Raw genomic sequence first — 26,913 nt, 5'->3', positions numbered from 1 at the left:
GGACAGTGAGGCATGTAATGTAATGTAATGGCACAGTGGAGGCATGTAATGTAATGTAATGGGACAGTGAGGCATGTAATGTAATGTAATGGCACAGTGAGATTTGAAAAATGCCTGTTTCTGTCAGTGGTTGTTCCGGCTACCCCTCAGCTTCCAGAAAGACTAGTAGGAAAGGGCTAGTCTTATATGGCGAGTATATCCCAAAACCAACATTTTTCCTGGAAAAATAGGGGGTCGTTTTATACGCCCAGTCGTCTTATACGCCGCCAAATACTGTAAACATAAAGAAAAAAAGTCTCTATAGTGACATATATTAAAATGGTGACAGTCCAATGGAAAATGGAAGTGATGATTCCCCCCCCAATCCAAACGTAACAAATGATATGTGAGAAAGAAGAAGCCGCCACCAACTGGAGAGAGGGTTACCGGAAATATTGAACCCTGAAGAACATACGTTCAAAAGGGTCAATCAAGCATAATAAAAATCCTGTAGGACCGATCACCAGCTGCTGCTCTCATGCGACATCCAACGCTTCAAGGCGTGAAGCCCAAGGTGAGTGCATAATAGATGCTTGTGGGGAATGACCCACCAGAGGTCAAGCAACAAAGCCAAATGGAGAGTATTCTGTTTTTTTTTCGGGGTTCCATTGTTGATGCCATTGTGGTCAGGCAAAGCACTAGCACCTTTGCTTCCATGTGTTGGGTGTTTAGTGTGCTCCTGCCCTTTTAAGGAGGGCTGGGCTCCCACCAGTCATCTGCCCTTTATCTATCCATCAGCATACATGTTCTTCCACCGAGGAGACTTTGGGCCATATTCTGAGTAAGGATACGATGGAGTATCTCAGGATACTCCGTCGTATCTCTCTTTTTTGGCCCGTGTATCTATGCGACTGATTCTTAGAATCATTTTCGCATAGATACACTTAAGATCCGCCATGTGTAAGTCACTTACACTGTCGGATCTTAAATGTAATTACTCTGGCCGCCGCTAGATGGCGTTTACGTTCAGGTCTCATTTGTTTATACAAATGATCCTGATACGCCGATTCCCGAACGAATTTGCGTCGCGTAACCGTCGCTAACGTCGTTTGCGTAAGCGTAAACTTACCCCTGCTATATGAGGGGTAAGTTTACGCAAGTCCCACGTAGGCCATGTTAAGTATGGCGTCGGGTCCGCGTCGTGTTTTTCCGTCGGCTACGTCGTTTCCCTAAGTCGTTCTTGAATACGACTTTACGTCAATGACGCACACGTCGTTGTCATTGACGTTTTACGCCGAGAACTGGAGCATGCGCACTGGGATATTTTAAGCCCGGCGCATGCGCAGTTCGTTAGAATCGGGGGCGCACTTAATTTAAATAGAAGCCGCCCCCTTGGAGATACGCGTGGCTACGCCGGGCCATTTACACTCCGCCGCCCCAAACTACGGAGCAAGTGTTTGGGGAATACAGCACTTGCTCCTGTAGGTTGGGGCGGCGGAGTGTAAATGGCTTACGCGCCGCCCGCGGGAAATCTAGGAGAATATGGCCCTTTAAATTTAGAGTTAGGACTGCAGTACACAGGGAGCCTTGACGGGGCCTGCAGTTTACACATGCTATTTGCAAATGTGTGCAACTAAACCCCTGTTTTTAAACGCACTTTTAGACAGGTGAATTTGGTTGGTTGCTGATTGGTTGGTAAGTTTGAGCCTGGATATTCCGTGTTATTTTTGACATGCGTGCGCCCTCTCCAGTGCTCCTTACTGTATAGACCAGTCATAGGTAGGGGCAGTGACAGTTAGTTTGTTCCACTTTAACATGACTTCATATGGTGCCACGTGTGGGGTTCCTTTTCTGAGGTCTTGTATGCTGATGAACACCATGTTGGACAGGTGATTGATCAGGTGACTACTTTAGCCCATTGAATATCATTGAAGTCGGATCAAAGTCGGATCCTCGTCCTCCTAACCATTCGACTTGTGACATCCGACATGGTGATTACAGCAGCAGTAAAAGGAATTTATGTCACACTGGCATTGCTTTGATTGGTCAAAGGACAAGTCGCACAAAGTCGGATCAAAGTAGTATCCTGTTAATTCAAGTCTAGTGGATGTAGGACCAATGCAGGACTGATGTCGCAGAGCAAAGTAGGATGACAGTTGTATGACTGTCCTGTAGTATCAGTGTGAACCCAGCCTCATACTGGTCACTGGAAGTTCAACATGGCATCTCATGGCAAAGAACTCTCTGAGGATCTGAAAAAAAGAATTGTTGCTCTACATAAAGATGGCCTAGGCCAGTGATGGCGAACCTCAGGACCCCAGTTGTTTCGGAAAACAGCATTTTCAGAAGAACAGGAGAGTGAGAGGGCGCCAGTGATGGGGTAAGTGCTACCTATTTACATTGGGGGTGGTGTCTGGGGGCGCCTTGTTAAAGGGGGCTTCCAAATTCAGACAAGCCTTCCAGCCACAGACCCCCACAACCACAGCACAGGGTTGTCGGGAAAAGGTTGTCCCCATCAACAAGGGGACAAGGTGCTTTGGGATGGGGAGGCAGAGCCCCCCTCAAAGCACCCACTCCCCTATGTTGAGGGCATGTGGCCTATAAGGGTTCAGGAGGGGGGTCCCTGTCGTCTCCTCCCCTTTCCTGCCATGCTGCTTACTCGGATAAGGGTCTGGTACGAATTTTGGGGGGGGACCCCACGGCGTTTCTTGTTTTTAATTTTTGCATGGGTTTTTCCTCCTTTTTCTTTTTTTACTGACATTTTTTTTATTCAGCTGTCAGCAGGGAAATTCATTGCCAGCTGATGAGTCATCGGTTGTTAAGGATGCCACGGCTGGTTTCCCAGCCCCACTCCTTGACAACCAGCTTACACTGTGCCCTGATCAGGCCAAGCTTGGCCCAATCAGGACGCAGAATGCAATATGCATCGTTAACACCCTGCAAATTCAGTTGTTCAGCGAACGGTTGAACAGGGAAATGTTCAGGCCCAACCGTTCACCCATCTCTAGTCAACATAATAGCCAGGCATCTCGTTTTTCAAAACAAGGGAGCTACAATGCCTCCCCTATGTCTTGTCCCCACTGCCCACCTTATACACTGGATTTAGTAATGCCCTGAACACTTACCAAACATCCTGTCCCATATGATGAGTGTCCCGGCGTAGTTTGAATCGATGCAGTAGGGATTTCTGCCTGCAAAATGAGTATAGACAGAAAGTTAATCAGCTTATGGCAGTAAAGGTCAGCCAATGGAAACAAACCTGGAGTATGGGTGACCTGGACATTTTATTGATAGGCAACTCTTTCCAAATAACTGTTCTGCTTTATTATGACGTAATTGAATGTTTTTATACACATGATTACGTAGATATCACATTAATATTACAATTGCACGTTTTTGGTAACAAGGGGCGTAACATAGGCAGACTAATTCTAACCGGGACTCGAGAGAATGCAAACATGTACTGAAAACATTATTGGTGCCGTGTGCACAGTGAGGGCAGTGTGCAATACATACAAAATAGAATACAATTATATACAGAACTTATAAGTTTCCTTAACAATGGGTTAGCAAATTTTCGGTTTCGAATGAAGCATTATGGATTGACTTATCTCCTTAGACCAGTGGCGGCTGGTGCTCAAACGAAGAAAAAAATTGCAGCCTCACTGTGCCCATCAAATGCAGCCACCGTGCCATCAATTGTCACCACTGTGCCATGCCATCAAACGCAGCCACTGTGCCATGCCATCAAACACAGCCACTGTGCCATCAATTGTCACCACTGTGCCCTTTAATTGTCACCGATGTGCCCTTTAATTGTCCCCACTGTGCCCATTGTCTCCACTGTGCCTATTGTCGCCACTGTGCCCATTGATGTCGCCGCTGTGCCCTGTAAAGTGCCTCTTTCCCCCCCGCCCGGCACTTACCTTTACTGGAGTCAGCCATCCACGTCCCTCGATATCTTCTACCGCCCTCGATGACTGACAGGCGTCTCAGCCAATCAGGTTACCGGTAGCCAGAATCGGCCAACCTGATTGGCTGAGACGCCTGTCAGTCTTATCCAAGGAGCGCATCCCTAGTGCGTTCCTTGTATAAGCTTCCGGGACCCGAGGGCTGTACTCGGAAAAGCCTATCAGAGCCATTGGCTCCGATAGGCACTTCCGTACAGCCAACCAGCTGCCGTTATTCAGATGGCCGGACATGAGCGCCGAACATCTGAATAGAACAGCGGCAACGGCGATAGCACGAATATGTTATTAGACTCAGTGGCAGTGAGAGCCAGAGGGGGCGGCGCTCCAGCGCCCTCTATGGACGAACCGCCACTGCCTTAAACCCAGTCTTTCCAGACAGTATGATCACCTACTGACTTGGCACAATCCACAGGCAGCTTAAAGGAGTTGTAAAGTAAAAAAAAAATTCACCTTAATGCAGTCCATGCATTAAGGTGAAAAAAACATTTTAAGTATAACATGTTTGTTATTTTAAATGCAAAACATTTTTCCTTTACTAACCCTTTAAAGGGGTTGTAAAGCTTTGTGTTTTTTCATCTTAATGCATTAGGGTGAAAAAACAGTCACTGGCCCCCCGAGCCCCCGTTTTACTTACCTGAGACCCGAATCTCCTTGGACGCGATCCCGCGTTGCTTTCACTGAGCTCTAGTTGGCTCTTCATTGGATGATTGATAGCAGCACAGCCATTGGCACCCGCTGCTGTCAATTAAATCAATGATGCCGCGTGACAGGGGGCGAGCCTGCAAGCTAACCCCCTTGGGAGAGGGATTTTTCAGAGGGGGGTTAGCTCTTGGGGGGAGGAGCCAAGAGAGCCGCCGAGGGACCCCAGAAGACGAGGATTGGGGCCACTCTGTGCAAAACGAACTGCACAGTGGAGGTAAATATATGTTTGTTATTTAAAAAACAAACAAAAAACAAACCCATACAAACCCCTTTAAGGGCCCTACCCCACGCACGGATCCTGTGAGGATCCGTGCCTTTCTTATCCGTTTGTTCAGCGGGGATCGTACACTGTGCAGGGACCGCCCTGTCAGATCTCTGCTCTCCCCTATGGGGGGATCAGATGAACACGGACAGTCTGTCCATGTTCATCCGATCCGCTCTGCAGACGGATGGAAATTAGTATTTTCCTCCGTCTGCAGAATCGGACCATAGCGGGGACCGATGACATCGGGTGTCAATGGATGTTCATCCGCTGACACCCGCTATCCCATAGGGATATATGTATGTCCGTATTTCATCCGAAAACGGATGAATGAAATTACGGACATACTGGGCTGGATTCAGAAAGAGATACGACGGTGTATCTCCTGATACGCCATCGTATCTCTGAGTTCCGTCCGTCGGATCTATGCGGCAGATTCATAGAATCAGGTTACGCATAGATATCCCTAAGATCCGACAGGTGTAAGTGACTTACACCGTCGGATCTTAGGCTGCAATTCCAGGCCGGCCGCTAGGTGGCGCTTCCGTATTATTACGCGAGGAATATGCAAATGAGGAGTTACGCCGATTCAGAAATGAACGACTGCCCGGCACATTTTTTTTACGTTGTTTGCGTTCGCCTTTTTCCGGCGTATAGTTACCCCTGCTATATGAGGGGTAGCTAATGTTAAAGTGGAGGTTCACCCTTTAAAACAATTTCTGACATCACATGGAGTCGAGCCATCCTACCGACAGAATGCCGGTGTTTTTTTTTTTTCTCAGCACATACCTCTTAATCAGGATTTTGACCTCGCGGCGATCCCGCGGGAGTGGGCGTTCCCAAGCACTGCCTGTGATTGACAGGCTTCCGAACGGCGCATACTGGTAGGTTGCCGACAGAACCCGAACGTCGGTGCGCAGGCGCCGTATAGAGCCGCACCGTTTTTTCGGGTTTTTTCGGCAACCTGTGACGCGCAGTATGCGCCGTTTGGAAGCCTGTCAATCACAGGCAGTGCTTGGGAACGCCCACTCCCGCGGGATCGCTGTGAGGTCAAAATCGTGATTAAGAGGTATGTGCTGAGAAAAAAAACCAACCACCGGCATTCTGTCGGTAGGATGGTGCGGCTCCGTGTGATGTCAAAAATAGTTTTGAGGGTGAACCTCCACTTTAAGTATGGCCGTCGTTCCCACGCCGAGTTTTGAAATTTTACGTCGTTTGCGTAAGTCGTTCGCGAATACGGATGTACGTAATTCACGTTCACGTCGAAAGCAATGACGTCCTTGCGGCGGAATTTCGAGCATGCGCACTGGGATATTTTACGGACGGCGCATGCGCCGTTCAAATAAAACGTTAAAAAAAAGGGGTCAACACAAATTTTAATAAAACACGCCCCCTACATCCCCATTTGAATTACACGGCCTTACGCCGCAACAGATACGTTATGCCGCCGTAACTAAGGGCGCAAGTTCTTTCTGAATAAAGAACTTGCGCCTAAAGTTAGAGCGGCGTAACGTATCTCAGATACGTTACGCCGGGCGGACAGATACGCCAATGTATCTGAATCTGGCCCACTGTCCGTACATGTGAAAGGGGCCTTACTCTTCATTAAGACACACAATGCAATTTTACATTAGATAATTGTAGTACAGAGAATGTTTACCCAACCATTGAAGTGTAAGAAGACAATGACATTCCTAAGCCCTTTCTCTGAGGCCTCGTACACACGACAGAGTTTCTCGGCAGAATTCACTGAGAAACTCGGTCAAACCCGGATTCTGCCGAGAAACTCTGTCGTCTGTACACTTTTGGCCCGATGGAGCCGCCGAGGAACTCGTCGAGAAAATAGAGAACATGTTCTCTATTTTCTCGTTGTTCTATGGGAGAAGGCGGCCCGCCGAGCTCCTCGGCGGCTTCATCCCTGAACTCACCGAGGAACTCGACGTGTTTGGCACGTCGAGTTCCTCGGCCGTGTGTACGGGGCCTCAGAGGTACTAACACCGACATTGGGAACATGGAGGAAACAGAGAGGGTCTGTCTAGGACTGAACTAACTAGCATTAAAAAGGAGAGCACAGAGATCAATACCAAATCACATAATAAAATGATAGGCTTCAAAATAGGTTGGGCCATGGGCCCACCCAGGTGGTACAACAGCGAATTAATATTCTCTATTGAAACACTGATCCTCAATGCGGCCAATCAGAAGTAGGTCTGGGACCCGTTTTCCGATTGGCCCAAAAAGAGAAGTGTCCCATTTGGCCGCCGTGGAGGATGGAGGAAAAGGAAGCCGCCGTTGAAGAGCGGGAGAAGCGCTGCTGGGGTAAGTGCACCAGACTCACCTGACCGCTGACCAACCGGGGCACTCGCGACCCGGTCCTCTTCTCCCTGACCGTCTCCGTGGGAACAGCGGATCCGATCGCTACCGGGGTCCGGCGATCGTGTCACAGAGAGGAAGAACAGGGAGAGGTAAGTGTAAACAAACCTTTCCCCCGTTCTTCCTAGTGAGCCTGTCACTGATCGTCTTTTCCCTGTCATAAAGAACGACGATCAGTGACGTCACACGCCAAGCCACACCCCGCTACAGTAAGAATCACACATTAGGGCACACTTAAGCCCTACAGCGCCCCCTCCTGATAAACCCCTTCACTGCCAGTGTCATTTTTACAGTAACTAGTGCATTTTTATAGCACTGATCGCTGTGAAAATGACAATGGTCCCAAAATAGCGTCAAAAGTGTCTGGATGTGTCCGCCATAATGTCGCACTCACGATAAAAATCGCTGATCGCCGACATTACTAGGGAAAAAAAAATATTAATAAAAATGCAATAAAACTATCCCCTATTTTGTAGACGCTATAAATTTTGCGCAAACCAATCAATAAACGCTTATTGCGATTATTGATTTTACCAAAAATAGGTAGAAGAATACGTATTGGTCTAAACTGAGGAAAAAATATGTTTTTTTATATATTTGTTGGGGATATTTAGTATAGCAAAAATTATATTTTTTTCAAAATTGTCGCTCTATTTTTGTTTATAGCGCAAAAAAATAAAAATCGCAGAGGTGATCAAATACCACCAAAAGAAAGCTCTATTTGTAGGAAAAAAAATTACGCCAATTTTATTTGGGAGCCACGTCAAACGACTGCGCAATTGTCAGTTAGAGCGACGCAGTGCCGAATCGCAAAAAGTGGCCCGGTCTTTAAGCTGCATAATGGTCCGGGGCTTACCGTATTTATCGGCGTATACCGCGCACTTTTTTGCCCTGAAACTCGTGGGTGCGCGATATACACTGATATCCGCTTTCCCGCGCCGAGTTTGAATACTGCGCCGGCATATACCGAGTGCAGTACATTCGTGTATAGTCGGGCAGTCTCGGCTCCTCTCGCGCTGACGTCCTGGACGTACAGGACGTGAGCGCAAGAGTAGCCGAGCCTGCCCGACTATACACGAGTGTACTGCGCTCGGTATATGCCGGCGCAGTATTCAAACTCGGCGCGGGAAAGCGGGAAACGAGCGGGGAGGACGCTGCAGAAGGATGCCGCACCCGACGAAGAGGACACCCGAAGCCGCAGACGGACGCCGGACCCGACGAGGCCGCCGATGGACGCCGCGCAAGACACCAAACTGTAAGTACAAACATCTTTTTTTCCACAGGAATTTTGGGGCAAATTTAGGGGTGCGCGCTATACGCGGGAGCGCGCTATACCCCAATAAATACGGTAAGTGGTTAAGCTTACATTCACACTTTGCATTTTGTAAACGCGTGCAAAATCACTGCTTTCGGTTGCACGTTTATAATATGCACGAGAGCTTGTGTTGCCATTCGTTGTTAATCGCACCCAAAATGCGGCAAAAAAAGAAACCGCATTTTAAAGACGCTTCTTTGCCGGGATTGTATTGCACGTAGGGCGGCCCATTCAAATGAACTGCTTCTCTATGTGTTTGTCGCAAAAAAATGCATAAAAAAAAAATGCATATACATGGAGCGATTTTGCGCACATTTACAAAATGCACAGTGAGAATTGCAGGCGAACTCTCTGAAAACACGCCATAGATTTCTTCACTATAGGTCTTTTGTTGATATTCCGTATATCATTTCTATACAAGGCATTTTGTGATGTATTATTACCTCCCCTGCTGTGATTGTCTGCAACCTCCAGATTCCTATTTCCCTTCAGCGCTCCATAACTTTGCACAAAGAAACTCGCTACTGTAATTGGCGCACTTCCTTCGCTCACAGAGCTATACACAGAGCCTGAGGCTTGAAATATGGCTTCCCTGCCATGTCTTCAGGCGAAGCGGAACTCCAGGCAGATTTAAAATCGTTTAATTCCAGTTATATGTTCATTAACCACTTAAGGACCGGACCAATATGCTGCTAAATGACCCAAGGGGTTTTTACAATTCGGCACTGGGTCGCTTTAAAAGACAATTGCGCGGTCGTGCGACGTGGCTCCCAAACATAATTGGCGTCCTTTTTTCCCCACAAATAGAGCTTTCTTTTGGTGGTATTTGATCACCTCTGCGGTTTTTATTTTTTGCGCTATAAACAAAAATAGAGCGACAATTTTGAAAAAAATTCAATATTTTTTACTTTTTGCTATAATAAATATCCCCCAAAAACATGTATATAATTTTTTTTTTCCTCAGTTTAGGCCGATACGTATTCTTCTACCTATTTTTGGTAAAAAAATCGCAATAAGCGTTTATCGATTGGTTTGCGCAAAATTTATAGCGTTTACAAAATAGGGGATAGTTTTATTATTTTTTTTTTTTATTACTACTAATGGCAGCGATCAGCGATTTTTTTCGTGACTGCGACATTATGGCGGACACTTCGGACAATTTTGACACATTTTTGGGACCATTGTCATTTTCACAGCAAAAAATGCATTTAAATTGCATTGTTTATTGTGAAAATGACAGTTGCAGTTTGGGAGTTAAACACAGGGGGCGCTGTAACATTTAGGGTTCACCTAGTGTGTGTTTACAACTGTAGGGGGGTGTGGCTGTAGGTCTGACGTCATCGATCGAGTCTCCCTATAAAGGGGATGACACGATCGATGCAGCCGCCACAGTGAAGCACGGGGGAAGCCGTGTTTACATACGGCTCTCCCCGTTCTTCAGCTCCGGGGAGCGATCGCGTGGGGGCGGCTAGAAACGAATAGCCGCGCCGTCGTCCCGGATCGCTCCCCGCGGGAATCCGACCGCCGCATGTAGCGGGGGGGGTCCCGATCGGACCCCCGACCCACGTCAAGCAGAGCACGTACAGGTACGTACATGTGCCTGTCCGTGCCATTCTGCTGACGTATATGTACATGAGGAGGTCGGCAAGTGGTTAAAAGATAAAAAGCAGCTTTGCCTGCAGTACTCACCTTCTTTCCTGGGCTGTCCCCACGCAATAATCTCTTGTCACCACCAGATGTCCTCAATTTTCTGGGTTGAATAACAGCCAGTGGGGACATTCTATGGATGCAGGATGTCATGAACCCTAGAATGGGGGAAACCCTGCACTCACACTCACAGCATAATCTGTTCCAGGAGAATGCTTGTAATCCAAAGCACTCGCATATCAAAGCGAGTTTCCCCATAGAAGTCAATGGAAACTAAGATAATTTGTTCCCCATTGACTTCTATGGCATGCAATACTACATTCTATGCATGCAGGATGTCATAGACCCCCAACCCTAGAACAGGGCACCACCAGGGGGCGCCCTGCACTCACAGTATAATGATGCAGTGAGCGCCCCCTGGTGTCATCATGTCAACTCTGTCCTCTGCGTCATTGAGGTTCGCCCACCGCTGGGAGGGAATTCAAAGAGGAACCTTGGTGTCATGTGACTGGCTCCTGAAATTACATTGGTCTAAGCCAGGGGGTCTCAAACTGGTGGCCCCCCAGCTGCTGCGAAACTGCAAGTCCCATTAGGCATTTGAAGGCTGACAGTTACGAGCATGACTCCCTCACAACAGCTGGAGGGCCACCAGTTTGAGACCCCCTGGCTTAGACCAATGTCATTTCAGGGGCCAGTCACATGACACCAAGGTTCCTCTTTGAATTCCCTCCCAGCGGTGGGAGAACCTCAATGACGCAGAGGACAGAGCTGACCTGATGACACCAGGGGGCGCTCACTGCATCATTATACTGTGAGTGCGGGGCGCCCCCCCCCTGACTTCTATGGGGAAACTCGCTTTGATATGCAAGTGCTTTGGATTACAATCATTCTCCTGGAACGGATTATACTCGCAATCCAAGGTTCCACTGTATACTGTGGTTCTGTACTTGCCAAATATGCCGCAGAAATCTCCCTCTGCCGAGTCTGGCTGCAGCCATTTTAACTGTGGGCAGCTGAAGCTGCTGCCTGTTCACTTCCTAGATTTACACAGACACACAGAGGCACACCTCCAGCTCTGCAGCTGTCATTGGCCCTCTTATGACTCATCCCCCCCTCCCTTCCTTGCAAACTCTCACGATAGTGAGAGAGAGAGAGAGAGAGAGAGAGAGAGAGAGCTGTGCATGATGTCATACGCCTAGGCTAATGACCAGACAAGAAACAGGAAGTGGGCTGTATAAGGGATTTACTGGCAGAAAAAAAAAACATTTTACTATCCAAAGATAAAACAAGAACAAGGGCAGAAGATTTAATAGATGGAAAGATGAAAAAATGACTGAAGTTTCGCTTTAAGTTCTGACCAGATTGTATCTTTAATTACTAAAACATGAGTTTCCCTTTTTCCTTAATTTTACTTAAAAGATAACAGTATGCACAATGAAAAATATATGAATGTTAAATAACTAAACCTCATGTCCGATATAAGAGCCTTTGGCCCGGATTCAGATACAATTGTGTATCTATCCGCGGGCGCAACGTATCTCAGATACGTTACGCCGCCGTAACCTAGGGCGCAAGTTCCGTATTCATAAAGAACTTGCGCCCTAAGTTACGGCAGCGTAACGTATGTGGTCCGGCGTAAGCCCGCCTAATTCAAATGTGGATGATGTGGGCGTGTTTTACTTAAATTTAGTGTGACCCCACGTATTTGACGTTTTTTACGAACGGCGCATGTGCCGTTCATGAACGTTTCCAAGTGCGCATGCTTCAAATTACGCCGCAAACTGTCAATGCTTTCGACGTGAATGTAACTTACGTACAGCCGTATTCGCGAACGACTTACGTAAACGACGTAAAATATGACGCTGTTCGGTCGTTTCCGACGTCCATACTTAACATGACTTACCCCTGCTTTATGAGGGGTAACGTTACGCCGGAAAAAGCGCTACGCAAACGACGTAAAAAAATGCGCCGACGGACGTACGCTTCTGAATCGGCGTATCTACCTAATTTGCATATTCGACGCGGAAGTCTAGGGAAGCGCCACCTAGCGGTCAGCGTAAATATTGCACCCTAAGATACGACGGCGTAGGAGACTTACGCCGCTCATATCTAGGCAACATTGAGGCGTATCTGATTCTATGAATCAGACGCCGAGATGCGACAGCCCGCACTCAGAGTTACGACGGCGTATCTGGAGATAACTGCTTTCTGAATCCGGGCCTTTATGTACATTTATAGGCAGCACTTTCCCAAATACTTATACAGTGGAACCTCGGTTTACGAGTAACGCCGTTAATGAGCATTTTGAAAGACGAGCAACTTTTTTTTTTTATTATTCTGACTCGGTTTGCGAGTGTTGTCTCGCAACATGAGCAGAATTCAAGCTAATGGGGTGTGCAGTACCGCATTTAGCCAGAGGTACGGAGGCGCAGGAGCTGAGCAGAGCCAATCGGAGCCGCTCGGAAATACTCAGTTTCCAGGGTGTTTAAGAACCTTTTCCTAGGATTTCCGAATTCAGGCGAGCTGTCCCGGGCCTTTCCGAGTTTTTCCAAAGCTCTCCGGTGCCCCCCACCTCTGGCCACATGCTGTATTGCATGCCATTGAAGTCAATGGGGAACAAATTATTTTCGTTTCCATTGACTTCTATGGGGAAACTCGCTTTGATATGCGAGTGCTTTGGATTACGAAAATTCTCCTGGAACGGATTATACTCGTAATCCGAGGTTCCACTATTTATTTCCATTATTTTATTAATTGTTTTTCCTCAGTTTAGGCCTATACGTATTCTACTACATATTGTTGGTAAAAAAAAAAATCGCAATAAGCGTATATTGATTGGTTTTGCGCCAAAGTTATAGCGTCTACAAAATAGGGGATCGTTTTATAGCATTTTTATTAATATTTTTTTTTTACTAGTAATGGAGGCGATCAGCGATTTTTATCATGACTGCGACATTATGGCGGACACATCGGACACTTTTGACACATTTTTGGGACCATTGTCATTTATACAGTGATCGGTGCTATAAAAATGCACTGATTACTGTGAAAATGACACTGGCAGTGAAGGGGTTAACCACTAGGTGGCGCTGTAGGGGTTAAGTGTTCCCTAAGGAGTGATTCTTACTGTAGGGGGGCGTGGCTTGCTGTGACACGTCACTGATCGTGTTCCCGATGACAGGGAACACGATCAGTGACAGTGTCACTAGGTAGTAGTGTAGAGTAAACACAACAACCGCTTCTTAAAGGGGACGTACAGGTACGTCCTTTTGCCTGCCCGTGCCATGCTGCAGACGTATATCTGGGTGCGGCGAGCGGCAAGCGGTTAAATAATGAATGGACACCGGCAGCCTGTCAAGAATTTCAGGTACACTGACTCGGGTGCAGTGAGGCTGCAATGGGCACAGTGAGGCTGCAATGGGCACAGTGAAGTTGCAATGGGCACAGTGAGGTTGGGCACAGTGCGGTTGCAATGGGCACAGTGAGGCTGCAATGGGCTAAGTGAGGCTGCAATGGGCACAGTGAGGTTGCAATGGGCACAGTGCGGTTTCAATGGGCACAGTGAGGTTGCAATGGGCACAGTGAGGCTGGGCACAGTGCGGTTTCAATGGGCACAGTGAGGTTGCAATGGGCACAGTGAGGTTGGGCACAGTGTGGTTTCAATGGGCACAGTGAGGTTGCAATGGGCACAGTGACGTTGCAATGGGCACAGTGCGGTTTCAATGGGCACAGTGAGGTTTCAATGGGCACAGTGAGGTTTCAATGGGCACAGTGGGGTTGCAATGGGCACAGTGAAGCTACAAATGGGCATTGTTGACCCTCTTTTCCACTTACAGTAGCTGCTGCATTCCCACCCTAGGCTTATACTCAAGTCAATAAGTTTTCCCAGTTTTTTGTGGTAAAATTAGGTGCCTCGGCTTATATTCGGGTCGGCTTATACTCGAGTATATACGGTAATTTGAATGCATGGTTTAGTGTCCTACGTTGTTCCACAAGGAAAACCTTTGCAGGGGGATTGGTGTCTCTGGACTCTTTACATACCGTGATGGACTCTATGGTGGCTCGGAGTGTTCAGGATCAGCTCCAGTGGACCCAAATTATTTATTATCTGTAGAGAAGATTAAAATGTGAATTACGCATCAATTGTAACAATTAACCACTCGCCTACCAGGTCAATTCTGACATTCCTCTCCTATATGTAAAATTTAAATTAAAATTGTTTGCTAGAAAATTGGGTCAGTCTGTGTGTCCAGGGGTGCGCTGCCACCTCTGGGCGACAGTTGGCGCTATATGGGTTCTGACAGAACCATGCTCCCCCAGCAGCCAATCAGAGGAGTTTCCCTCTTTGGGCATGCTGGCGGGGGGTATATCTGGAGCACCGGCCATTTTTCTTGATAGTCTGCGGGGCCCGAGATCCAGGTGCGGCATCCACCTTCAGGGTGCGCGCATCCGCGGGCCCCATCCTAATGGCCTGCCTGGTTGAGGCCGTGCACCTCGCAGAGTTTTCTTTTGATGAAGAAAGGGACCCCAGCGGCTTGCTGGGTTCCCGATCCTAAGCTAAAGGCTGAACGGTGGGGGATTGGCACGGGAGAACCTGAGTGCAGAGGTTGCTTGCGAGGCCTGGACGAACCACCAGGGATCCGATCACCACGCCACATGACAGGTACCTTCCTTATTTTGCTGTCAGTAGGTGACCCTACAGAATAGGACTTACTGGGAGGATTCGCTATCCTTACGCTCCGATTATACTGAATAAAGTTACTACGCCTGTGTCAGAGGCATTATTTCCTCCCAGTGATCTGATTATTGCAAGTGACCCTTTGGCTGCCATGTTCAAGCTAATTGCCTGTCCAAAGGGCACTTACCCACCCTGGCGAGGGTGGCGACGTTTTGAATTATCTGTGCTGAGAGCAGGCTTGCTCTCTATGCTTTTGATATCCAAGGCCTGATACTACAAGTTCTTCCTACTCATCAACCTTTTCTTCTACTGTGTGTACTGTTGATGTTGGCCTAAGAATAAAGCATTGAAAACTCACGCTACCGGCTGGACACTTGTTCTTTTGCCCACACTCACAAGTATCACCCCTAGACAGAAGAATTTGGTAACTTAATACGCCGATCCCAAATCAACCAGGAGCTCCTTCGGGGGTAAGCGCTACATATAATAAATAAGTTATTTACACAGATGGACAATGGCGGCCATGTTTGCTCAGTAAGGCCTCCGTTGGGGGATGGTCAGCTGGAGGAACAAACCTGGATTAATGGTCCTCTCCCCACGCTCTGCAATGCTGGAGATAAATACTGATTATTGCGCACCAACTGTTTTCCTGTGTGATGAGGCCGTTTCACACTTCAGTGAGCGTGTAGCGTGCAGTTTGCCAAATTTCCACGCTATGGTGAAAAAGCAAAATATTTGGAGATTGGAAATGAAACACTCTCAGCGAGTCGGCCATGTTAGGATAATACGGAGCTCTGAAGGGGGGAGACTGCAAGAAGCCGGAGGGATGGTGACACCAAAGAGGGTTTTCTGCTACATTTCACAACCTTGTTGATGCGCAATACATTTTTAGATAACTTTATTATTAGACAAAACATGTTAGGGACACAAACTCAATTCTATATTTTATAAATAAATTCCAACAAACTGTGATTTTTATTTAGGGAAACAAAGCCAAGTGAAAAAACAGCTTGTCCCGAAAGTCATCATACATGTGGAACATGGGAAATTGGAGCTAAATGTACCTAAAAATAAATAAATATACATATATTTATTTTAAATTTTAATTAATATGTATACACTGTGTATATATATTTTCTACATTTAGCTACAATTTCCCATTTTCCCATATATATATATATATATATATATATATATATATATATATATATATATATATATATATATATATATATTATATACTGTATATTTATATAAATTCCCATATATATTTATTTTTATTCATATGTATATACTGTGATACTGTGTGTGTGTGTGTGTGTGTGTGTGTGTGTGTGTGTGTGTGTGTGTGTGTGTATATATATATATATTTATTGGTACATTTAGATACAATTTCCCATATATATATTTATATAATTTCATATATATATATATATATATATATATATATATATAGTTTTTTTTTATGTATTTGTATATACTGTGTGTGTGTGTGTGTGTGTGTGTATATATATATATATATAGTTTTTTATATATATAAAAATTTAAAGGAACACTTTGAAAACATATCAGATCTCAACGGGCAAAAATCTCATGCTGGATATCTATACTGATATGGACGGGGTAATGTGTTAGGAATGAAAGGATGGCACATCATTTGATGGAAAAATAAATGTATCCACCTACAGGGGGATGAATTCAAAGACACCCCGAAAATCAAAGTGAAAAAAATTATCCAGCAAGCGAGTCCATTTTGCTGAAATTTTATTGCAACAACTCAAAATGGTCCTCAGTACTTTGGATGGCCCCCAAGTGCTTATATGCATGCCAACATCAGGGCATGCTCCTAATGAGACGACGGATGGTGTCCTGGGGTATTTCCTCCCAGATCTAGACCAGAGAATCTGAGGTGCAACCTGGCGGCACCGGATGGACCGAAACATAATGTCCCAGAGGTGTTCTTTTGGATTTAGGTCAGGTCAGCGTGGGGGCCATTCAATGGTATCAATTTCTTCATCCTCCAGGAACTGGCTGCATGCTCTCGCCACATGAGGCCGGGCATTGTCGTGCACCACAAGGAACCGAGGACCCACTGCACCAGCGTTGGGTCTGACAATGGGTCCAAGGATTTCATCCCGATACCTAATGGCAGTCAGGGTGCCATTGTGTAGCCTGTAGAGGTCTGTGTGTCCCTCCATGGAGATGCCTCCCCAGACCATCACTGACCCACCACCAAACTGGTCATGCTGAACGATGTTACAGGCAGCATAACGTTCTCCGCGGCTTCTCCAGACCCTTTCCCGTCTGTCACATATGCTCAGGGTGAACCTGCTCTCATCTGTGAAAATCATGGGGCACCAGTGGCGGTCCTGCCAATTCTGGTGTTCAATGAAAAATGCCAATCGAGTGTCCGGCAGTGAGTGAGAAACTTATATAGCGCAACACATGCAAACTGAATGGCCTCTTGGCAGTGAGCATAGAGCACACTAGAGGACGTCAGACCCTCAGGCCACCCCCATGAATGGTCATGTTGTAGGGCTCTGGCAGTGCTCACCCTGCTCCTCCTTGCACAAAGGAACAGATAGCGGTCCTGCTGATGAGTTAAGGACCTTCTATGGCTCTGTCCAGCTCTCCTAGAGTTACTGCCTGTCTCCTGGAATCTCCTCCATGCTCCTGAGACTGTGCTGGGAGACACGGCAAACCTTCTGGCAATGACACGTATTGATGTGCCATCCTGGAGGAGTTGGACTGCCTGTGTAACCTTTATAGGGTCCAAGTATCGTCTTGTGCTACCAGTAGTGACACTGACCCTAGCCAAATGCAAAACTAGTGAAAAACAGTCAGAAAAAGATGAGTAGGGAAAAAAATGTCAGACACCTCCACCTGAAAAAACATTCCTGTTTTGGAGGTCGTCTCATTGTTGCCCATCTGTTGCACCTGTTGCCGTACAAAATTAATAGCAAAGCAGCTGAAACTGATTAACAACTGCCTCTGTATACGCCCCTCCCCCTCTGAATACACCCCTCCCCCTCAGTATACACCCCTCCCCTTCAGTATACACCCCTCCCCTTCTGTATACACCCCTCCCCCTGTATAAACCCCCCCCTCGGTATACACCCCTCCCCCTCTGTATACGCCCCTCCCCCTCTGTATACACCCCTCCCCCTCTGTATACACCCCTCCCCCTCTGTAAACACTCCTCCCCTCTGTATACACCCCTCCCCCTGTACACACCCCTCCCCCTCTGTATACACCCCTCCTCCTCTGTATACACCCCTCCCTCTCTGTATACACCCCTCCCTCTCTGCTACTTAACTGACCAGATCAATCTCCCAGGAGTTCCGATTCAAAAGTGTTCCTTTAATTTTTTGGAGCAGTGTATATAATATGAATACATATATTAATTACAAAATGTTACAATATATTATTAATTATTTAATAATAATTCAAAATATTAAGGGCCAGATTCTTGTAGAATCTGCGGCGGCGTAGCGTAAGCCATTTACACTACGCCGCCGCAACTTACTGGAGCAAGTGCCGTATTCTCCAAGCACTTGCTCCGTAATTTGCGTCGGCGTAGTGTAATTGGCCCGGTGTAAGGCCGCGTAATTCAAAGGGGGCGGCTTGTATTTAAATTAAGCGCGCCCCCGCGCCAATCGAATTGCGCATGCGCCGGATGGAAAAATCGCCCAGTGCGCATGGCCCAGTTCACGACGGAAAATGTCAATGACGCCGACGTGAGCGCCATTGACATAAAGTCGTATTCACGGACGACTTACGAAAACGACGTAAACTACGGAAAAAGCCAACGCTGACCCGACGCCATACTTAACATGGCATACGACGGACCTACGTAAACTTGCCCCTCATATTAGCAGGGGCAAGTTTACGCTTACGTAAACGTCGTAAATTCTCTGCGTCGTCTGCGCGTACGTTCGGGAATCGTCGTAAATTGCTAATTTACATAAGCGACGGGGAAAACAACGTCGGCGGCACCTAGCGGTGGGGAAAAAAAATGCATTTAAGATCTGACAGCGTAAGAGCCTTTCGCTTGTCAGATCTAAGGGTTATCTATGCGTAACTGATTCTAAGAATCAGTCGCATAGATAGGCTGGGCCAGATTAGGACTTACGACGGCGCAAATGGCTTTGCGCCGTCGTAACGCCTTTGAGAATCTGGCCCTAAGAATATAAAATAAGTACATTTTTCCAATGTATGAAGACTTTTGGGACACCTTGTACTAATATTAGCTACAGGAAGTTACATGGGGAAAGACCCTTTGGGGAGTATTTTTAAAAATTCAGTAAATGCACAAATCAGAAATATTTGATTCACCAGTTTATAAATTTGCCCCTAAATTGTAACTCCAATTTTTTTTTTCAAGAAAAGAAAAACAACACGTGGGTAATCTGTGTACATTGCGAGTATATTATTAAACTTTCTTGCAGATTTGCACCTTTTTCTTTTTAAAAATAAATACATTTCTATATTTGTTTTTTGTTTTTTTCCAGAAATTTCAGCGGCTACGGATTGACATGGTAAAGACATTTTTTTTAAATAACTTTTCAAAATGGCTTATGTAGCAATTTCACATGTTAATGTTTTTTTATTTTATTTTTAAAGATTCACCCGCAGTGAATGTTCGGTCAATGTGTGATTCATAGCATAAATTTGCCCCTAAATTGTAACTCCAATTTTTTATTTTTTTTTGCAAGAAAAGAAAAACAACATCTGGGTAATCTGTGTACATTGCGAGGATATTATTGAATTTTCTTGCATTTTTGCACTTTTTTCTGTTTTTAAAATAAATAAATTTCTATATTAGTTTATTTTTTAGAAAATTACAGATTGAAATGTAAATGGAAAATGTATTTTTTTAAAATAACTTTTACATTTCAAAATGATCAGCATGTTAATGAGGGGGCAGGAGGAAACAAGGGAGGAAAAAAAAAAGCAAATTAAACTTCAACTTTAAATTTTTTAACCCCTTGACGCCGAAATTAAACCCATATCTGGTCTCACTGCACTGGGCTTTTTGGGCCGCATATATGCATATCTCCCTTTGTGCTCGGAGCGAGCCACATAGCACAGAGCCCGGGGTCTTACCGAGGGTTCCGGGTCCCGTACTAACGATCGTGGACCCAGAACTCCTGATCCTGGGTCACCTAATCACTGTGGTAGCCTCTGATTGGCTACCACAGTGATCAGTCACTGTGAAGCCCGCCCCTGTGTTTTTCTCTCTCTCTGTAAATGGAGAGGAAAGATACAATGTATCACTCTCTGTACTTGAAAAAAAAAAAAAAAACGTGTGTAAGGAAAAACAAAAAAAACAAAGAAAGAAAAATACCGTCATTTTACAGCGGCAGGTCGGCTCCCCTGCGCTAGAGCCCGTAGCTATACGTTGGCTGTCGCGCAGGCCACTAGGGGCGCGTGCAAGCCCCCCGCTCGCTCACGACTCCCGTGCCCGACGGGCGCGATTGCCGCTGGGCACACGCGATTGCTCGTTACAGAGCGGGGACCGGGAGCTGTGTGTGTAAACACACAGCTCCCGGTCCTGTCAGGGAGGGAAATACCTGACCGTCTGTTCATACAATGTATGAACAGTGATCTGTCATTTCCCCTAGTCAGTCCCACCCCCTACAGTTAGAACACACCCAGGGAACATACTTAACCCCTTCCCCGCCCCCTAGTGTTAACCCCTTCCCTGCCAGTGGCATTTTTATAGTAATCCAATGCATTTTTATAGCACTGATCGCTATAAAAATGCCAGTGGTCCCAAAAATGTGTCAAAAGTGTCCAAAGTGTCCGCCATAATGTCGCAGTACCGAAAAAAAATCGCTGATCGCCGCCATTACTAGTAAAAAATATATATTAATAAAAATGCCATAAAAATACCCCCTATTTCGTAAACGCTATAACTTTCGCGCAAACCAATCAATAAACGCTTATTGCGATTTTTTTTAACGAAAATTATGTAGAAGAATACGTATCGGCCTAAACTGAACTAAAAAATGTTTTTTATATATTTGTGGGGGATATTTATTATAGCAAAAAGTAAAAAATATAGCATTTTTTTCAAAATTGTCGCTCTATTTTTGTTTATAGCGCAAAAAATAAAAACCGCAGAGGCGATCAAATACCACCAAAAGAAAGCTCTATTTGTGGGGAAATAAGGACACCAATTTTGTTTGGGAGCCACGTCGCACGACCGCGCAACTGTCAGTTAAAGCGACGCAGTGCCGATTTGCAAAAACTGGCCTGGTCCTTTAGCTGCATTTTGGTCTGGGGCTTAAAGGATCACTAAAGGTATTTTTTTTTTTTTTTTGCTAAATAGCTTCCTTTACCTTACTGCAGTACTGGTTTCATGTCCTCATTGTTCGTTTTTGCTTTGAAGTTGCTGTAATTCTGCTGTGATCTCCACACTTCCTGGTTGTCTGGCTCCTTATAACCACAGTACTGGGAGCTTTTCACTGTTGGTCTAAGCTGTCATTACTGTGTGTCTAAAACTTAACAGAACCAATCAGATTCATTTTAAAAACAAAACACTGCCCTGGATTTGTTTGTTTTTGTTCTGTGTGTCTCTCTAGTTCACAGGAACATGAACCCAGTTTAAAACCGAAAGTGAAACTGTAGGTACATTATAGGATTGATTTTTATCTATTTTTAATCATTTTTAAAAGGAATCAGTTAACTTTTATGTCTCTATACCCTGTAAACAGTCATTTCAGCAAATTTTTTTTTTTCATTTAGTGACCCTTTAAGTGGTTAACATTCGATTTACTCTTAGGCTCCATTCACACCTTGGCGACAAAACGCCCGACGCTCGTGCCGCTGGAGGGGAGAATTGCCATTGATGTCTATGAGATGGTTCACATCTCATAAACGCCGTACGCCTGCCGCCTGAAAACAAGTCCCGGACCCTTTTTTTCAGGCGGCATTGGCGTTCGGTAACCTAATCGCAGCAAAATACGCCGCGTACGCAGCGTTAGAATGTGAATGAGGGCTTAGGCGTGAAGGGGTTAAACACACTTTGCACCCTTGAGGACAATTTCTTATTTGGCCATCCAGATAAAAAATAAAAAAAAATCTGAATGCAGAAAAATAATAAAGAACCGCACCCAATGCCATTACTTTTATTTATGAATGACGTAAAAAATAATTGGAATTACCTGCGAGATTTAATACATATCAATTGGTTACATTTATCAGTCCAATCCTGCCCTGGCTTGTTTTTTTTTTTCTTGGCAGGGAACCCCATCTGAAATGTTTTCTCCTATCAGGGTCTAAGCGGTTACAAGATACAGACACATGTTCCGCCAAGGAGGAAAGAGTTTGATATTAGACAGATTTAACAAAAGAATGTTATCTAATTGAGACCAACTGGTCTCATTGTTCCTTATAAACTTCGCAATATATTCAGTAAAAGGAGCAAAACCCAACAGATGTTTCTCTTTAAGGGAGTCAGACAAAGATTTCTCGTACGCCATAAATCAGGTCCTACCCCCCCCCAACCCCATTCCCCCCCCCGGAAAAAAACTTTCCAGGACAGTGCCCGAGGCGAAGAACGGCATTACCATAAGGAGCGGCGCTCACCTCGGTGTGGATCCAGAATTGGTAGAGGAGATTAAACTGGAGATGGACGGCAAACACCGACGGGGGGATGAGAAGCGCCATCGGCCAATAGAACATCTGGAAAAGAAAAATAGTAAATAGGCGTTGTTGAGACAACTATTAATTACACATGAGAGGCAATTATAATTCAGGTACTTTAAGAGTACACGCAGGGCCGTTTGAAGGAATTTGGGGGCCCCAAGCAAAATAGACATGGAGGCCCCACCAACCCCCCCCCACACGCACGCACGCAAAGCCTGCCCATGTTCTTTTCACTCCCTCCCTATGTTCTTTTTACACCCCCTACCGGGTCCATACCGTGTGGCAGGAGATTCAGTTTCCTGTTCCCGGCCGGACTGAAAGGAAGTGAGCACTCAGTGTGCACTTCCTGTCAGTCCGGCCAGGAACAGGATACTGAATTCCAGTCAGAGTCCGGACTGACAGGAGGAATGAAGAGGAGCTCGGCCACGCTACAGAGAAAGGGAAGTGACAACTCAAGGCGGCAGTGCTGCAGGCTCTCTATAGAGCGCTCAGGCGGCTGCAGCATATTTGGAGCACGGCAGGGGCCCTTTTTGGGGCCCCAGGCCAGCTCGGGGCCCCAAGCAATTGCTTGGTTTGCCTGCCTTGTAGCGACAGGCCTGAGTACACGTAGTAAATAGGAGTTGTTGCGACAATTAATATTTGCATAAGAATGGCAATTATAGCTCAGGTAATAATAGTTGAGAGGCAACTGAGAGCAGGGCATAAGTCCTGCGGGAACGCGTGGGAACGGAGTTCCTGCACTTTTTTCACAGCAGGAACTCCGTTCCCTTTGCAAGACTAAAGCAGCCGAGAGCAGCCGAGCCGCCCGAGCCGATCCTTCACTAAGCGGCGATGCCCAGCTCGAGTCACTAGGGGCAGGCGAACCTTAGTAATCCTTTATGTTACTGGCCGCTTCCTGTATATGGATTCATCGGGTAGTGTGCGGGTATTCCGTCACTTCCTCGATGCCGCAATGTCTCCTGGGAGCTTTTGTCATTGTTCCCAGGAGACATTGCGGAGGTCTGCCGCGAGTTATCGCGGGATTTAGAAAAATAAAATGCGGTTTAGTAATTATGAATATGAGCGTATCATTTTTTTTTTTTGGTGGGGGAGTGGATCTTGGGTGGGAGTTCCCACACTTTTTTCCCCAGGACTTGACCCCTGATTGAGAGGCAATATAGCACAGGTAATTTGAGGGTAGCTGACCCTTTAAGGCACTCATCAGCAAACAGTCCTTAGCACAGCGGTATATCCCTATTAGTATGTTGATATCCACAAGGCATATTAAGTACCGTATTTTCCGGCGTATAAGATGACTTTTTACACCGGAATTACACAGCCAAAATCCGGGGGTCGTCTTATACGCCGGGTATAGCAGCTGCTCGATCGATATCAGCTGCCGGGTGCTCTGTACTGCTGCACGTATTCTGTTTTTTGCGCCGCTTAGCCAATCCCGATGCACTGTGTGATGACAGACAGGGATGGACTGGCCATAGGGACTACAGGGAGTTTCCCGGTGGGCCGATGGCTCAGTGGGCCGGCTTCAGTGACAGCAGACCGCCGCCCCCCTCCGCTCCTTTGTCTCTCCCTTCCCGCAGCGCTCACCTCCTCTCCCTTCCCGCAGCGCTCAACTGGGGGGAGCAGAGAAGCAGAGGAGGAGCAGGGGGGACAACAGAGGAGCATGGGGGAGGGGACAGACGGCTGACTCAACAGCTATGACCTGGGTGAGTTTCTCACTTCTGCCTAATCTTGTCCCGGGAGCACCGAACTGATTCTTTGCCCCGGGTGAAATAATTTCTAGCTTCCCCACTGGTACTGCCTATAAGAGTACCAGCCGTTCTACTCTAATAAAGTAGAATGGCTAGTGAAGTGGGAGAGGGGGCTTGGGTGGCCGAGGGGGGGGGGCAGTTGTCCGGCCGCCATGGGAGAGACCTGTCAAAGTGGGCCAGTCTGGATAAAGTCCAGGGCCAAATTTTTGTCCCAGTCCAGCCCTGATGACAGAGCATGCTAAGCCTGCTCGGATTGGAGTAACGACCTCTGCCAATCCGAGCAGGCTACATTTATGTTCAATGCTTCCAAGCATGCGTCGACTTGATTCTGAGCATGCGTGGATTTTTAACCGACGGTCGTGCCTACTAACGATCGTTTTTTTCCCATCGGTTAGGAATCCATCGGTAAAATTTAAAGCAAGTTTTTTTTTTTTTAAATAACAAACATGTTATACTTACCTCCACTGTGCGGCTCGTTTTGCACAGAGTGGCCCCGAATCCTGTCTTCTGGGGTCCCTCGGTGGCTGTCTCGGCTCCTCCTCGCAAAAGCTTTCCACTTTAATGCGAGTTCCCTTGTATGGTGGAAAGCTTTTGCGAGCGCGCTCCCGTGATACAGCGGCGTCCATAGCCGCCGACTGTATCACTTGGCTCCGCCCCCCGGCACGCACCATAGGATGCATTAAGGTAAAAAAACTTTTACCTTTACAACCCCTTTAAATAACCTATGGGGCGCACACACGATCGGTTTTGACCGATGAAAGCGGTCCATCAGACCGTTGTCCTCTGGTTAACCTATCATGTGTACGAGGCTTTAGGGTAACGCTGTTTATACAGATCATTCTTTATCATGGACAGAAAATATAAGCGACGCATTTGTCGCCGTTTACACAAAGCAAATGGTTTCCAGGTGTCCAGCTTGGGGTGTAGACATGGCCATTGCAGCCGTGTTGGGTTCCACATGTTACAATTTATCCGGAGATGAAGAGAATAATGGACCAGGTATACACAGATGAACCTAAACCCCCATCTAATCTGAACACTTGAGGTCCAGCAGAAGCCTATCTCATGGGGGGGATGCCGGTAAAAGCGCCGTATATTTTGTATGGAGCTCAAGTTCTGCTAATCAGCTGCAGGTGGGCCTGAAGTTTAGACCGTTGTGCATCATCAACCTTCGCTCGGTCCTAACTTGCTTTTCGTCTGCTTGTACCCCTTTTCCCAATTTATATGATTTGCAAAGTATCTTAGTGCTTTCAGGTGTTTTCTCCGCTCCACTGAAACACAATCGGGTGTAGAATGCTGTGGCGGGGGGTTCGTCCACAAATCAAATCACATTAAGGTCTCGTCATTCTTAAGTCCCTGGATTTACTAGGAGTGAAGGTCAACGCGCTCCGCAGCGGACGGAGGTCTGAAATTTCCATTTTTTGTCAGGTGTGTCTTTTCATACGAAGGGGATATGGCTGACACTCGGTGAAAGCAAACCTTGCTGCTTGTGGCTGGTAAAAAAAAAAAGCTTGTACTTGGCTTGGTACTTCCATATTTAGATGTTTTTGTACATTAGCGTTAGACAAGGAAAGCCCACGGGGTCAAAGATTGTAAACCACATAGAGGCAAGGGATTAATTGTACTAAGGATCTCAAGATGTTTTTAATTCATGGGGCCCCTACCAGTTTATTCAGGTCAAGCATTAGGGACAGTGTACACAGACATGGAAATGAGAGGAGGAAGCACTCACATTGCCTCATCCGTAAATAAATATACTATATATACTCGAGTATAAGCCGACCAGAATATAAGCCGAGACACCTAATTTTACCACAAAAAAATGGGAAAACGTATTGACTCGAGTATAAGCCTAGGGCGTCCATGTGCATGCCTCACTGTGCCCATGCCTCACTGTGCTCATGCCTCACTGTGCCCATGCCTCACTGTGCCCATGCCTTAAAGTGGATGTAAACCCCCAAAAAAAAATTTTGTTTTTGATGTCACAATGTAGAGTATAAGATTCCCTATCATCTGTGCCCAGTCTTGCCACACAGAGTTAATCCAGCGCTGAGCAATCCTCTTTTAATGTTCAGTGAAAATTAACAGAATTCCAGATAAAAACTTGCCAAATTATAAAGTCCGTTTCTCTGTTCTTGCTTTATGTTACAGGTTATTTACATATCCTGGTAATATACAATGAACTTTGGATCACCTCATATTATGATAAACATAACATAACATATGATAAACATGTCCAAGCTCTAGATATGTAAATAACCTGTAACACAAAGCAAGAACAGAGAAACGGACTTTATAATTTGGCAAGTTTTTATCTGGAATTCTGTTAATTTTCACTAAACATTAAAAGAGGATTGCTCAGCGCTGGATTAACTCTGTGTGGCAAGACTGGGCACAAATGATAGGGAATCTTATACTCTACATTGTGACATCAAAAACAAAAAAAACAATTTGTTGGGTTTACATCCACGTTAATGTGTCCATGCCTCACTGTGTCCACTGTGCCAATGAAAAAAAAATGTTTTTGGAAAAAACAATTCAGTTTAGTGTCAGCTTTTAAAATTTTTTTTAAATATTCCACATCT

At 46.0% G+C, this 26,913-nt stretch overlaps 1 protein-coding gene across 1 annotated transcript in view; it reads right to left on the bottom strand.

Annotated features, from left to right (window-relative positions):
- The window catches only part of AGMO (alkylglycerol monooxygenase), a 291,800-nt gene that overhangs the window by 138,932 nt on the left and 125,955 nt on the right, over positions 1–26,913 (bottom strand). The window contains exons 5-7 of the mRNA XM_040352254.1: positions 22,521–22,616; positions 14,291–14,357; positions 3,105–3,170 (exon numbers count right to left, since the gene is read on the bottom strand). Of these exons, the coding sequence (XP_040208188.1) occupies positions 3,105–3,170; positions 14,291–14,357; positions 22,521–22,616 (229 nt within the window). The remainder of the gene's footprint in view (positions 1–3,104; positions 3,171–14,290; positions 14,358–22,520; positions 22,617–26,913) is intronic.

This window comes from Rana temporaria, chromosome 5, assembly GCF_905171775.1.
Source record: "Rana temporaria chromosome 5, aRanTem1.1, whole genome shotgun sequence".
NCBI lineage: Eukaryota > Metazoa > Chordata > Amphibia > Anura > Ranidae > Rana > Rana temporaria.
Note: the sequence above shows the minus strand (reverse complement) of the source record. Positions and strands in the feature narration are given on the sequence as shown.